The sequence below is a fragment of the Elephantulus edwardii genome, unplaced genomic scaffold, assembly GCF_000299155.1.
Source record: "Elephantulus edwardii isolate Elephantulus edwardi_28Jun2011 unplaced genomic scaffold, EleEdw1.0 scaffold00005, whole genome shotgun sequence".
Lineage (NCBI taxonomy): Eukaryota > Metazoa > Chordata > Mammalia > Macroscelidea > Macroscelididae > Elephantulus > Elephantulus edwardii.
Genome location: NW_006399755.1, coordinates 19,426,578 through 19,442,115, shown reverse-complemented (window position 1 = coordinate 19,442,115; position 15,538 = coordinate 19,426,578). Strand labels below are relative to the sequence as shown.

The window sequence follows — 15,538 nt, the reverse complement described above, 5'->3', positions numbered from 1 at the left end:
AAGTGATATATGATTGAGTATTATGGTTAGCACAGGAATCCAGAATTAAGGTTGCATAGAGAAGTGTACTCGGGGTGGGGGGTGGGGGGAAGGGATGTGGGAATTGTATACTAATGAAGGAATTTTTTTTCTCTCTTCGGAGGGGGAAGCGAGCTGGTGGGGAGGGGTGGGAAGGGAGAAAATTGCAGCAATGAATGAATGGAAATCCAAAACTTCTGTAAAAAAAAAAAAATGAAAAATTATAAAACAAAACCAAAAAAAACAAGGAACTCGAAATTTTATGCAAAATGCATGGCCCTGGAAGACAGTATGCTGAGTAACATCTGAGTAACATCTGAGTAAAAGGGACAAATAGTGCATAAAGTCACTGTTATTAAGCAGGACTAGCATTGGGGTTGGGAGGAATCTAAAAAAAGAGAGGATAAATCATGTATACTGCATTGAAACATATGAGGGAGAGAACTGTTTGAAAGGAATATATGATTAGATATTGCTTTTATGACAAGAGTACAGAATGAGAACTTCATGGGGGAGTGGACTAGGGGAGGTTTGTCTAATAATGAAAGTTTTGGGTTGGTGGGTTTGTGGGGTTTTTTGTTTTTTGTTTTTTTTTGTTTTTTTTGCTTTTCAAACCAACTGGAGGGAAGGGTGGGCAAGAAGGAAAACTTGCAACAATAAATGAATGAAAATCCAAAGTCTCTGGACACTTTCATTTAAATTTCAATTAAAAAAAAGAAGAAAAAATAAAAGCAAGGCTTCAATCTAGTTAAAATGAGTTTAGTCATGATGCAAAAATAAGGTAAGCGCACATGTTGGACAATAATCAAAACATTGTTTGTGAGACCTTTACCTAAGTAGGAAATAGGAGGTGAGGGATGCCACAGTAAAGGACGGATGTCAACCCCACAGCTTTCACAGCAGTCTGAGCACCATCCTTCAGTGGGGCACCAATCACTGTCTTCTGCTCAGGTCAAAATCTGAAGGTAAGATTTTCCTGCTATGTAACATGTATGCTGCCCTCATTTCCATCCACCATGACTAAACCATTTCAAACTAGTTTTTAAACTACCTCATAAGTCTGGTGTGAACATTAATCATTGTAAAAGAAACTATTTTAGGGTAGTGGGCACTCCATACATTTTAGGGAAATCAAATAAAATGTACACAATAAAACAATCTCCATCCCAGAAGAAAGGTGGATGCCTTTTCGAATAGGATGCAGCTGGCTGAATAAATGAACAACTCTGCACATTTGTTTTGCATTCTTCCACTGTTTGTTTTCCATGATTGTCTCTGACAACTCTTTGGTTGTTCTGGACGCTTTCTTTAGCTGTTAGTCAAACAGGAAAAACATAACTCTCACAAAGACAAGCAGCATGAAATAAGATTGTCTCGCACTCAGTATTCTCTTACTTGGTGGTAGGGTGTCACTGAAATATCTATACACCAAAAGAGACACATTTTGTAACCACACTAAGCTATTATTTTAAAATCTACTACATTGCTTTCTCAACATCTCACTAAATTTCTAAAACAAACTAAGAAGAAAGTCTGATAGTCTATAACCAAAATTCATAAAAATCCTAGGGATCATAAAAATGGTTTAATCCACAGTAACATACCATGAGGATGAGGCCAAACAAATCAGGAGTTCCTTATTTTGTGCATGGGACTATCATGAGTTAGGGGCAATCTGACAAAAGCTAATAAAAAGAAAAACTGAAATGCAGGTGCATTTGACTTCAAAATCTAGACTTTTGGTGTTTTTACAACACCATGTTATATGCCTTTAAGTTTTTCAATATCAGGTCTTAGTATTATTGCTAAGGTAATTAATATGTTAATCATATTAACTCTATTGTTGTTGTTGTTGATTGCCTTCTAATCGAGCACAACTGATAGCAACCCTATGAACAAAAAGCCTGAAGCCTTTCTGTAACTATCATAATTTTTCAAAGTTCATAGAGTTCCTGGAGTCATATTATTTAGGAAGTGGATGCGACTCCTGCTACAAATTTTACTTCAAAAAAATAAATGAATAAGACTATACTTTCTACCACACTGCTATAAAAAAGAAAAAGACAATAATAACATTTAAAAGAAAATAATTCACATGAAGATTTTTTAAGAATCATAAAATTCCTAGAATAAGATAATAGATGTTATTTTATATCATGAAGATGAATGAAATAATAGGGCCAGACGAAGTATTAAAAACAAACTGGAGCAATTCTCTTTATGGAAAGTGCTAGAAGCAGTTTCCCTTACCTCTACCACGGGTTTCTTTTCAATGGTTCCTATCATAAAGCACTCAGTAACCACTTCAAGCAGCAAGCAGGAAGACAAAACTTATCAACTCTTTGAGCATCTAAATTCTTAGCACCCCAATAACTCAACAGACACTGGAAAAGCACCTTGAAACCATTCAAAGAGTCATTTACTCATTTCCCCAGCATTTTATTAAGGGACCAGAAACAGAGGGGCATGGACTAGGTGATGAGAGGCACAGATGATTTTTTTTCTGAATACATCAGCTAAATCTAGACCTTAAGAATTAACAATGAAAATCTCAAACTATAAAATGCTAAGATTTCTGCTCTGCTGACATTGGCAAAAAAGAGGAAATGAGTTAAAAGATGGATTGGAATATCTCCATGCAGCTCCTACAAGCCAAGTTAATTATCTTCCATTAACATTGAGCTGTCAGGACCGGCATCAGCCGTTAACTTTCCTGACCTTCCTCAGTCTGCACCTTGTTACACTACAGTGTTTCATGTTTATAAAGATAGGAGACTCCAGCTGCTCCAGCCTGGCAGAACTTAATTTACATTTGGCCTTCATTAAGAAGAGAGTCAGAATCATTGAGACCAAATGGAAAAGCCAGACTGCTGGGGGTTATGAAAAATTCAAATGGCATTCTCCCTTTTATCTGACAGTTCTTATTAAGGAGACATGTGTCAACCTGAAACACATACACTTTAAATATAAAGGACATGATTAAAATTCCACGTTGCAAGATGAGGGCCCGAGTGACTTTGCCCAAGAGCTATGGTGGTCCTAATACGTAGCTTCTAAGTCTTCCGGAAGTCTGAACTCAAAATTCTACCCAAATCTAACATCTGATTGCAGGAGAAGGGCGAGGAGCTCATGACTGACAACAATACTGAAGTGGCTGGTCAGCTCTGACTCTTCTACCTGACTCATCGCTCCTAGCTAATCGGTCTCAATTTTTCTGCTGAGAGTATTCCCCAAAGATTTCTAGAGCCATTTCCTCCCCATGCCATGGTGTCTAATTCAGGCCTCATTCATTCTCACCTGGAATACTCCAACAACTAGGGCTTGGGCCTAACCTGGCAGTCACCACATAACAAATTAGATTCATTCCTATGTCTTTAAGTTAAATTTGCAGATAAGTCGGAAAGGTGCATATGGTTTTCTCGAAAAGGTCAGACATTAAATATTTTCAGCTTTACTGTCCACATTGTCTCTATCACAAACTACTCCACAATGTCATCATAGTGCACATGATGAATGTGGTGATTGTGGCTATATTCTAATAGAATATATTAATGAATACTTAAAATGTCATTTCATCTCACTTTCACATGTCACAAACTATTGTCCCTTAGATTTTCCCCACAAATCACTTGAAAACAAAGAGGCCATTCCTAGCTCACAGTCATTCTGAATCTGATGGTTGTTGTTAAGTGCTATTGAGTTGAAGATGACTCATAGTGACCCTATGAACGAAAGACCTGAACACTTGTATAACTTGCATCTTGTATAACTTGTATCTCCAAGTTCATAGAGTTTCCAGAGGCAAGTTGCTTCGGAAATGGATGCTACTCCTGCTTCCAAGCTTGTTTTAATTGGAGAGCTCCACCAAACACTGTCCACCATGGGTAACCATTATCACATTTGACAGGCCACGACAGATTATAATCACACACCTTTGGCTTGGTAGCATAACTTTTTATCCACTAGGCCAACAGAGCTCTCTCGTCGTCATCGTTGTTGTTGTTGTTTTGTGGTGTAAAGTTGAAGACGACTCATTGCGACCCTATGAACACTAAATCAGGTAGCAGGCTAGATTTGGCCTTGCAGGTTAGTTTGCTAACTCCTGATCAAGACAGTGAGGTAACAAAGAACTGAGCCTGTTGGAAGGCCTTTGAGTGGATCCTGTGGAGATTAGAGTGAGGGAGGCGGAGGTGGAGGTAAAATGACATGACAGACTAAGTTCAAAGTCACAGTAAGAATTCAAGGACTTATCTGAAAAGCTAAGAAAAGCTGTCAAAGTGCTACCACTAGGGGAGTCAGGAAATTCTAGCTTTTACTTCCATGTACACATTTTCTTACTTTCAATCCAATCTCCACACACCTGCCAAAATTACCAGCTAATCCCATTCTTACTTGAGAAGCAATAAACTAAGCTCCATCACCTGAAAACAGGCCCTTACCGAGCTGACCCTAGGGTACTTATCTGTTTTTATCTCTCATTAGACTTACTCAGGCATGACAGGCTCTTGCCATGGGACACACTTCTCAAGTCATAAGTGAAACACAGCCTTTGTCTAGGGCATCCTTCTAGAATTCTCTACTAGGCCAAACTCCACTCTACTGCAGATGTCTGTCTCCAGGGTGTCACCAAGGAAAGAAAAAAAAATATTTCCAGCATCTTAAAAAAACCTTCTGTCACCTGTTTTCATATTTCGTTCTATCTTAATCTACGCCTTTCTTTATGTGTCAGGGTTGATCCTTTCACCATTGTTGTTGTTGTTGTTGAGTGTCATCAAGTCAGAACTGACCCAGAGCTGACCCTCTGTTAATCACATGGGAGGAGATTGCCCATCTTTCTCCCAGAGCAGCTGGTGGATCGAACTGCATGCCTTTGGGATTGCAGTGCAGTTTCTTATCTCCCTGCTATTCAACATGTATGCTGAGCAAATAAGAAGAACATGGCATCAGGATTAGATAGAGATTCACCAACATCCTGTGATATGCAAATGAGACAGCCTAACTTGTTGTAAATGAAAATAATTTACTGAGAAAGATTATAACAGGACCATAAGCAACATCATAATGAGTAAAGAAAAAAACTGAAAAATTTCAAGGATTTCATTTTATTTGGATCCACAATCAACATCCGTGATACTGTTGTTGCTGTTATGTGCCACTGAGTCAAGTATGACTCATAGCAACCCTATGAACAATAGACCTGAGTCCTGTCCTGTTCTGTGCCCTCTCATCATCTCTGAGCCACTTGAGCCCATTACTGCACTCACTTTGTCCATCCACCTCATTGACAGTCAACATCTCTTTCATTGACCCTCCATCTTCCCAATCATGATGTCCCTTTCCAAGGAAAGCCTTTCCTAGCATCATGTCCAAAGTATGAGAGACAGAGCTTCACCATATTTGTCTCTAAGAGCCCTCTGGCTGCATATTTTTCCACGACATATCTGTTCTCTCGGCAATCAAGGATATTCAGTACTCTTCTCCAACATCATAACTCAAACGTACCACTAATTGTTCTGTCATCTCATTCAATATCCAGATCTCAGGTGTGCAGCATGTAGTTAAAAAGATCATGTTATGAGCAAAAATACTGTCAAAGATCTCTTTAAAGTAGTAAAGAACAAAGATGTTAGTTTAAAGACTAAGGTACGCTTGATCCAAGTCATTGTATTTTCAAATGCTTCAAATGCATGTGGAAGTTGCACAATGAATAAAAAGCCCCCAAAAAGAATTGATGCCTTTGAATTGTAGTGTTAGTGAAGATTATTAAATATACTATGATTTGTAAAAAGTTTAATAAAGCATCTGTCTTGGAAGAAGTGGAGTCAGGGTGCTCCTTAGAGGCAAGGACAGTGAAATGTCATCTAACATATTTACAGCATGTTATCAGGAAGGGCACTTGATTGTGCTTATGCAAAACATATACGTGCACCAGGAGGCAGTCATCAGAACAGAGCAAGGAAACACTGCATGGTTCAAAACCAAGAAAGGTATACACAATGGATGCATCCTATCTCCATACCTCTTTAATCTATATGGGGCACAGACCACCCAGAAGGCTGGGCTCTATGAGGACAGATGTGGCAACAGGTTGGAGGAAGACTCATCAACAACCTGCGTTATATAGATGACACAACCCTGCTTGCTAAAACTCAGGAGAACCTGAGGCATTTGCTGCAGAAGGTCAAGGACTGCAGCCTTCAATATTGACTGAAGCTCAACATCAAGAAAACAAAGATTCTCTCAATTGGCAGCACCATGATAGACAGTGAAGAGACTGAGGTTGTTAACAGCTTCAACTTGTTTGGCTTCACAATCAAGACTCTTGGTTCCAGCAGCCAGGAAATCAAGAGACAAATTGAATTGGGGAAATCTGCTGTCAGGGACCTCTGTACTGAAGAACAACGATGTCAGTTTAGAAACTAAGGTGCAGCTGATCTAGTCCATGGTCTTCACAATTAAGTGCTCTGCATCAGAAAGGTAGACAATGACTAAACATGATAGAATAATTGATGCCTTTGAATTGTGATGCTGGAGAAGAGTATTGAATATACCATAGACTGCTAAGACGACAAATAATTCGTCCCGAAGAGGTTGAAACCAGAATGCTCCTTGGAGGCAAAGATTTTGAAGTTTCACTTGAAGTACTTTGGGTATGCTGCAAGGACAGGCCCGTTCTTTGAGAGAGACATCATAATTGGAAGGGTGGAGGGACAGCGCAAGAAAGGAGGAAGATCCTGGATGAGATGGGGTGACTCAGTGACTGGGGTAGTGGGGATAGGTGTTGTCAGAGACAATGAGGTTGGCCAGGGTAAAGCAGGGTTCAGAGCTGTTATATAAAGGGTTTCTATGAGTCACATAACAAGGACAACATCAAAAAGGGCTAGCCCTTGAAAGAAGATACTATTAATTATTGATAAATAGAGGACCATTATAGAAGAGGAAAACTCTCAATGACACGGATTGATACAGAGGCTACAACAAAGTACTTACACACAGTAGAGATTATAAACATGGTGCAAGATTGGACAAGGTCTCATTTTATTCTACATTGGGCCACTGTAAGTAGGTGGTAACTCAATAGTACCTAACAGCAATGTTCAGTATCTTCCTTGAAAATTCCAAAAGATAATGAAATAAATAAATAGAAAATTGTCCGGATAATCCTTAATTACAGTCAAGCATTTAGAACTTAATTCTTTTCTATGGACTTTTCTTTGGTACAATTTGATCTCAATTACAAGACATTCAGTGCTTGGAAAAAGAACGCTTGGAAAGGTAGAGAGTAAGAAAAAAAGAAGAACCTTGACAAGATGGATTGATACACTAGACTGTGTAAATGGGCTCAAGTATTTCACAGGTGTAAGGACGGAACAGGCTAGGGCTAGATTCAGTTCGGTTATTCATAGGGTCGTTATGAGTCGCCATGTACTTGATGGAACTTAACAACAACAACTGACTACCTTGAGAAGTTCACACTAAATCCGCACTCATATTTTTTTCACAAATGTGGAGAAACGATGGAAGTTATACAGGGTTCAGGTCTTTCATTCATATAGTTGCTTTGGGTTGTATACAACTCAGCAGCACTTAACAACAACAAAATTTCTCACAATATGCAGCCCCATACTGGGAACTTAGTAGAAGCTCAATAAGTTCCTGATGATGAGCCAGAGATCATCTCCCTCACCCGCCTCTCTTAATTCAGAAAGAATTAAACTGCAATTCAAAGGCACAATTCTTCTTCGGTCTTTTTATCCATTGTATAACTTCCATATGCATGTGAAGCAACTGAAAATACAATTACTTGTGATGTGCACCTCAGTCAGTCTTTAAAGTGACAATCTTGCTCTTTACTACTTTAAAGAGGCCCCTGGCAGCAGCTTTGCCCAATGCAACGTCTTCTGATTTTGTGACTGCTACTTCCCTTGTGTACTGTCAAAAGGTGATGAAACCAACCCATTTCTTCTGTTGCAACAAGTCTAGGCCAGCCTGTAGAACACGAGTGTCTCTATTCTTGACATATTACACAGAATGGACTTGTCAGCATGACATGACAGACTGACCTTGACCTTAGAACCCAGTTCTAGTTGTTATTAGTTGCCACGGGGTCAACTCAGATTCTTGGTGGTTCTAGGTATAAAAGAGAAAACATTGTTCAGCCTTGTCCTCTCTTTGTGATTTTTGGTATAGTTGTGGCTACAGTATCAATCCACCTTAGTAAGAGTTCCCCTTGTGTTCTGTGACCCTCTACTAATTACGATAGGCATCCTAGTAGTAAAGTTATTAAGAAATCTGCTGGTAAACAAACAAACAAACAAACAAAATCAATGATTTGAATGACTGGCCACTTTCATGAGAACAATGTGGCCATTTTCAGGAAAATGTTTACTTCTATAAATATTTAGAGGCTTAAGAATATTATGAGGCAGTCTATTCTGTCCTAGAGGGTTGCTATGAGTCAGAATAAATTCAGTAGAAGGGGAGTTCGGGTTAGTTTCTACCAAATAAGATATTCTCCCTCTATGGATTGGTCTTTTACAATGATGTATCCAAACTTACCAAGATAATGCTTCATCATCCTCATTTCTAAGAAACAACTCTTGTTTTATTGGTTTTAAGGTTGACTTGTTTGTTCTTCCAGAAGTCCAAGGTAAATTCAATATTCTTTACACTGTAATTAAAATACATCAGCTTTTCTTCTGATGGCCGAGTAATGAGTTGTGCTGCTAACTCAGTGACAGTCAGTTAAAATCTACCAGTTATCCCTTGTGAGTAAAATAGACAACCTCCTCCTGTGTGATTACAGCCTCTGAAAACCTGCAGGAGATGCTCACCTATGAGATGGTTCCAACTCTATAGCACATAACCACAAACAATAACTTCCTTTTTTTTCATTGTAAGCTCAAGAACTGAAGAGCAAATTCAAGCTTTGAGTTGCAATACAGAATGTTAAATGATCCAGGAAGAATTAAAAGAAGATGGAAAGAACATACGGAGTCATTGTACGAAAAGGAATTGGCAGACACAGAACAATTTAATGAAATAACATATGAGCAAGGGCCTGTGGTGATGAAGAAGGAAGTGCAAGCTGCTTTGAAAGAACTGGCAAAAAAATAAGGCCCCAGGAATTGACGGTATCCCAATTGACATATTTCAACAAACAGAGCCCCTGGATGGGCTCACCAACTTGTGTCAAAAAATCTGGAGAACAACCACCTGGCCAACTGACTGGAAGAGATTTATATTTGTTCCCATTCCAAAGAAAGGTGACCCAACAGAGTGAGGAAATTATCAAACAATATCATTGATATCAAATGGAAGCAATATTATGCTTAAGATTATCCAAAAACAACTGGAACAGAGAACTGTCAGAAGTGCAGGCTGGTTTAGAAGGGGTCGCTGTACTAGGGATACTGTAGCTAATGTTGGATGGATCTTGGCTGAAAGCAGGGAGTACAGGAAGAATGTCTGTGTTTCACTAATAATGCAAAGGTGTTTAACTGTGTGGACCACAACAAACAATGGCTAACCCTGAGAAGAATGGGAATCCCAGAACACCTGATCCTGTTAATGCAAAACCTATACTTGGACCAGGAGGCAGTCGTCAGAACAGGGCAAGGAAACACTGCATGGTTCAAAATTGGAAAGGTGTACACCAGGGATGTGTCCTATCTCCATACCTTTTCAATCTATATGCAGAACAGATTTTATGGGAGGCTGGGCTCTATGAGGAGAAGTGTGGCATCAGGATTGGAGGAAGACTCATCAACAATACATTACGCATTATGAAGATGACACAACCCTTCCTGCTGAAACTGAGGAAGACCTGAAGTGCTTGCTGAGGAAGGTCAAGGACTGCAGCTTTCAATATGGATTGGAGCTCAATGTCAAGAAAACAAAGATCTTCACCACTGGGCCAATTGGCAGCATCATGATAGATGGTGGTGAAGATATTGAGATTGTTCACAGCTTTAGTTTGCTTGGCTTCACAATCAACACTCTTGGTACCAGTAGCCAGGAAATTAAAAGATAAATTGCACTGGGAAAGACTGCTGTCAGAGACCGCTCCAAAGTACTAAAGAACAATGATGTCAGTCTGGAGACTAAAGTGCACCTGATACAGGCTATGTTCTGTGCAATTACTTGTTATGTGTCAGAGAGATGGACAATGACTATGGATGATAGAAGGAGAATTGATGCCTTTGAGCTGTGGCATTGGAAAAGAGTATTTAATATACCATGGGTTGCTAAGAGAATGAACAGGTTTATCCTAGAAAAGGTTAGACCAGGCTGCTTCTTGGAGGCAAGGATCCTGAAGCTTCATCTCAAATACTCTGGACATGTTGCAAGGATGGACCAGTTCTTGCAGAGGAACGTCATGCTTGGGAGGGTGGAGGGAAAGAGCAGGAAGACTCTCTATGAGGTGGATTGATTCAATGATTGGTGTAATGGGGGTAGGTGTGTCAGAGACAATAAGACTGGTGCAGGATAGAGCAAGGTTTAGGGCTGTTGTACTTAGGGTCACTATCAGTCTCAGGCAACTTGACGGCACATAACAACAATAGCAACAGCTTCTGCATGCACATAGCATGATTGAAAGAGTTATATAATCTTTCTCAGCCTTAGTTTACCATGTTTTCTATCCCACTGAACTGCTTAGGATTAAGTCAATCAATTCATGCCTTTAAAACATATAGCAAAGTGAGGGATCACAGTAGATATCACAGTTCATTTTATATCCCAGTTTTTATTTCAGCCAAAGGAATGTATTTGGATTAGGTTTTCAAACCCTTGGAAAAAATGAGGACAGAATAAGAAGCAGTTTGCCCATAATGTGTTGCTACCTAAGTCAGAATCCTGAAATCCACAACTCATACAACACTGTATCTTTTAAACATGTTGATTATAAAGGTCTTTCTGCAAATTATAATGTACAAAACAGACCCAGTATATAAAACAGATAACTAGTCAGCATAATTTAATTACTTATGCCTGTCTTCATACTCCCTTTCGCTCCATGGTGATCATGTGTTACGTCCTTAGAATCTTTAAGCTCCTCATCTCCATATATGTTTGAGTGACTGAAGACAGCCCATCTTAAACTCACAAGTAGTAAATGAATCACATCAGGTCCTCCTAAGATGGATTTCTCTCCTTCCAGACCACCTAGGGGTTTCTTAAGCCTCCAAGGTTCCCAAAGGACTTGAACTTTCTCACACATCCATCCCTAATGGGAACCATTAAGCTGACATCACCACTCTCCACACTTCATAAAGGAGGCCTAGCATCTGTAAATGAGAACCACCTGCAAGTGCTTTGGCCAGAGAGTACCATATCACTCAAGATGTGGAAACTCAAGTTCAAGTGAGACGAGAAAAGGGTACCTTCAAATGTCAGAGGCCAAAGACCAGTAATCCGGCACTAAAGTCTGTAGGAAAAGGAGGATTCTTGTTAGATAACTGGATTTAAATCTTAGTTCTGACACTGCTAATTGGAAGGGTAATAACCACCTTGAATATCAGTAGAGTCTATGATATTAAGAAAACTTATTTTGGAGCCAGTCAGTTGTAGGTTCAAATTCTGACTCTGTCACTATCAAAATGGTAGTATGGTAGCATCAAATTTCTTCTAACTTTATAAAAAGAAGGAGAAAATTAAGATTACCATTAGCCCAAAGAGAATTCTTCTCTCCAATTTCTTAAAAAATATTGTAAAAATTTTTATATTGGCTTACTTACAAAGTTCTTTTATATTATGTTTCACATTATTCTTCATTCACATTGCTTCATACACTCATTGCATTGTATTATGTTTTATAAATTTAATAACCATTAGACTATATATACCATTATCCTGTCTATTGAGATCCCCATTGGATATTTCCATTTCTTGTGTCCCCTTTCTCTCTGCACTAAATTGTGCAACCCTGTGATTTTTTTTCCCCCTTATCTATCCTCACCTCTCTACTCCCAACCCTTCTGCCCTTGGATCCTCATACATGTTTTATTAGTTATTCTTCTATTTTTACAATAATGGTCTGGTGTAGTATTTGTCCTTATAAGACTGAGTTAGTTCATTCAGCATAATGTTCTCCAGTCTCTCCCAAATTTTGACACCAGCCATCACGCTCACAGCAACTCTACTTTTCTGCCAGGTTTGGTAATCCATTGCAATAGCCACACAAACTTACAGACCATACTCAATGGGTTTGTGGTTTATTAGTGAAGTTACAATTTTGGATCAGAAAAAACTCAGGATTCAGTTCTTTGGTCATTACAGCTTCCAAACTGTTGCTGCGGTGAGGCCTTTTTCTAAACCCCTGAGCTCCTGTGAAAGCCTCTGCCCTGTGTTTGAATACTAATAACTGCCTGAAGTTCATAGATTCTCAGTGCAGGGATGCTGTGTCCAAAAGACATACTTGGCTCCTGGTTCACGTTGATAGTAGTGGTAGTCCCCCACCCCCACCGCCCCTACACACACATTTCTAGTATTGGCTCCCTGTACACCTAGTAATAGAATCCCAAGTTTACCAAACTCAAAATGCAAACACATTACCACTGACTTACAGCTGACTCTCCAGCTGGTTTACAGAGGCTGTGAATTAACTGCCTATCTTTTTACAAAGAAACTGCTATTGGATTTGAACTGCCAGAGGCAATGCCTTGGGGTTAACAGCACAACTCATAAGGCATGTACAACTGGGGCTCTCCCTAGCACAGCTGATTGTCATTCATTCATTCATTTTACCAGTACTTTATTTTAAAAAAATTGTTAACATACAAAATTTGTATGCATTGTGTTTTGATAATGTACATTGTGTTTTATAAAATTAATCACGATTGATCCACACTTACCTGTCTTTCATTAGGGCTCACATGCCTTATATGCATAGTGCCATCCCTGCAAAAATTTCATGCATTTTATTTGCCTTATTAGTTGACTGTCTAATCCTCTAATTTGAAAATAAGCTCCTTATGTGCATAGCTCCACCCATTCATTTTATGAGAGTCATAAACTAAGCATGGCTTGAAGGGCCCTTCTGAGTAATTCACTGCACTACAGTCATGTATTTATTATATCACTTGGATAAACTGATTAATCTCAGAGTTTTCATATCCTTGTTTAACAAAGCAAGACAGAAAAATCTATCTCCCAGGATGGTTGTTAAGATTTACACTTGTATGAAATACTTATCACAGTGACTGGCATGAGCTGCCCCAAAACTCAATGCTATTGAATCAACCTTAGCTCCTGGTAGTCCTCCAAGGTTCTGAGGCTGTAAGTCTTCACGGGAGTACACTGTCTCCTAGTTCTTCCAAAAAGTGGCTGGTGGATTGACTGACCTTTCAGTTAGCCTCATCATTGTCACTGAGTTGGAACCAATTCACAGCTGAACGTCCACTGGGTTTCTAAGGCCCTCTAATTACACTGGAGGAGATTGGTCATCCTTTCCCCATGGAACGGTTAGTGGAGATAAAACACCAGAGAGGGACAGCTTTGGTCTAACAATGCTACTTTCCATCGAGTATTACATCAACAAAGCTCACTTTTTTTCAGTTAGAAACCCATCAAATAACCTCAAATCATCAAATAAAAAGTTGAGCATGTAATGACAGCAGCAATCCAGCTGCAACTTAAATAATAAATCAGTCACTAAACTTTGATGGAGCACAGTTCTACTCTGGCAAATGGGGTTACCATGAGTGGGACCTGGCTGATCCAATGACAGCTCTTTCATAACAAAAGATCCAACATTCAAGAAAGGTGCTGGCAGAAAGGAAACATAAACATACCTTAGCTGGGCACCAGGTATGCACAAATACATGATAATTGGAATCATTTCTATTATTACCATCTCCTCAATCTCACATACTCACCTCTTTCAGCCACAGAAGCTTCGGGGCCTGCATTTCCACGGACATCACACCCCCCACGTACTGGAGGACACTGTGCTTGGTGTCATTGATCCTCTGGACCTGATTCACAGCTCGGTGGTCCAGCCACATGATGATGTTTCGATAGCAATCTCCTAACAGACACAAGGCATAGATGAAAGAGGGTAAGTTCCATGCCTTCTAACTCAACGCAGTAGTGAAGGATTCCTCAACAGTCTAAAAGATGCACAATTTCTATAATATCTAAAACTATGTTATATCTCAAAAACAAACAACTGGAAGGACCACCACCAAGGTAGATAACTATATTTTATCTAAACTTCAGATTCTCTTCTAGTTACTTGTTTTTTAATATAGCTCCAGAATTAAAAGATTAAGCTAAATCTAGTCGAGACCTGTCAGGCATCATTATCACTCACCCTCCTTTTTCAACTTCTCATCCTTCCCTGTCCCTTTCTGTTCTACTAACTCTTCGAGGTGTATATTCAGAAACAAAGCCTAGGAAATAAGCTTGATGCAGTATTTTGGCTTTTTAAAATTTGGTTACTTTCAAATATGGTTAAGACAAATATTTCAAGTGTTTGATATATCTAATATCTAAAATTACTTTTTAAAAATCTGCTTATACTCCCATTTTATTCTAGAAGATGTTAAGAAAAACATAACAAAGTGAAAGAGCTGAAAAGACAGATTCAAAGGGAAGCTTGGGAGGACAAAGCAAATTATTATAATAGAATGTGCAGAAAGCTAAAATTGGAGAATAAAAAGGGGAAGAACTCATTCTGAAGAACTCATTCTGCATTTCTAAAGCTGAAAGAACTGAAAAACAAATTTAAGCCTTGTGTTGCAATACTGAAAGATGCTATGGGCAATGTACTGAATGACCCAGAAATCATCAAAAGAATAACAGAAGTAATAACAGAGCCACTGTACCAGAAAGAATTGATTGACACTGAAAAAAATTTCAAGAAGTACTATATGAACAGGAGTCAATGGGAATCAAAGAGGAAGGTGCATTGAAGGCATGGGCAAAAAAATAAGGCCCCAGCAATCGATGGGATGCCAATTGACTTGTTTCAATTAATAGATGGAGCCTTGGATGCACTCACTGGTCTATACCAGGAAATCTGGAGGATGGCTATCCGGCCAATGGATTAGAAGGATGTCTATATTTATTCCTATTCCCAAGAAGTTTGATCCAAATGAATGTGGAAATTATCAAACAATATAATTGATATCACATGCTAGCAAAATACTGCTGAAGATCATTCAAAAATTGCTGGAACAGTACATAGGTAGGGAATTGCCAGAAGTCCAAGTGGTATTTAGTAAAGCCATTGTACCAGGGATATCACTGCTGATGTCAGGTGGGTCCGGGCTGAAAGTAAGGAATACGAGAAGAATGTCTATTTGTGCTTTATTGTCTATGCAAAGGCATTTTGAGACTAAATGGAGAGCATTATGCTGAATGAACAAATTCAGTCTCATAAGGACAAATACTGCACAAGACCATTATTGTAAAAATGGAAGGATAACTAATAAGATGTTGATAAAAGTCCAAAGGCAGAAGGGGAAAAAGACAGGGGATCGGGGTTGTTGTTGTTGTTGTTATGTGCTGTTGAGTC

The 15,538-nt window shown here is 39.1% G+C and overlaps 1 protein-coding gene across 1 annotated transcript in view; it reads right to left on the bottom strand.

Annotated features, from left to right (window-relative positions):
- The window catches only part of FGGY (FGGY carbohydrate kinase domain containing), a 741,424-nt gene that overhangs the window by 678,207 nt on the left and 47,679 nt on the right, over positions 1-15,538 (bottom strand). The window contains exon 3 of the mRNA XM_006879829.1: positions 13,896-14,047. Coding sequence (XP_006879891.1) covers positions 13,896-14,047 — 152 coding nt within the window. The remainder of the gene's footprint in view (positions 1-13,895; positions 14,048-15,538) is intronic.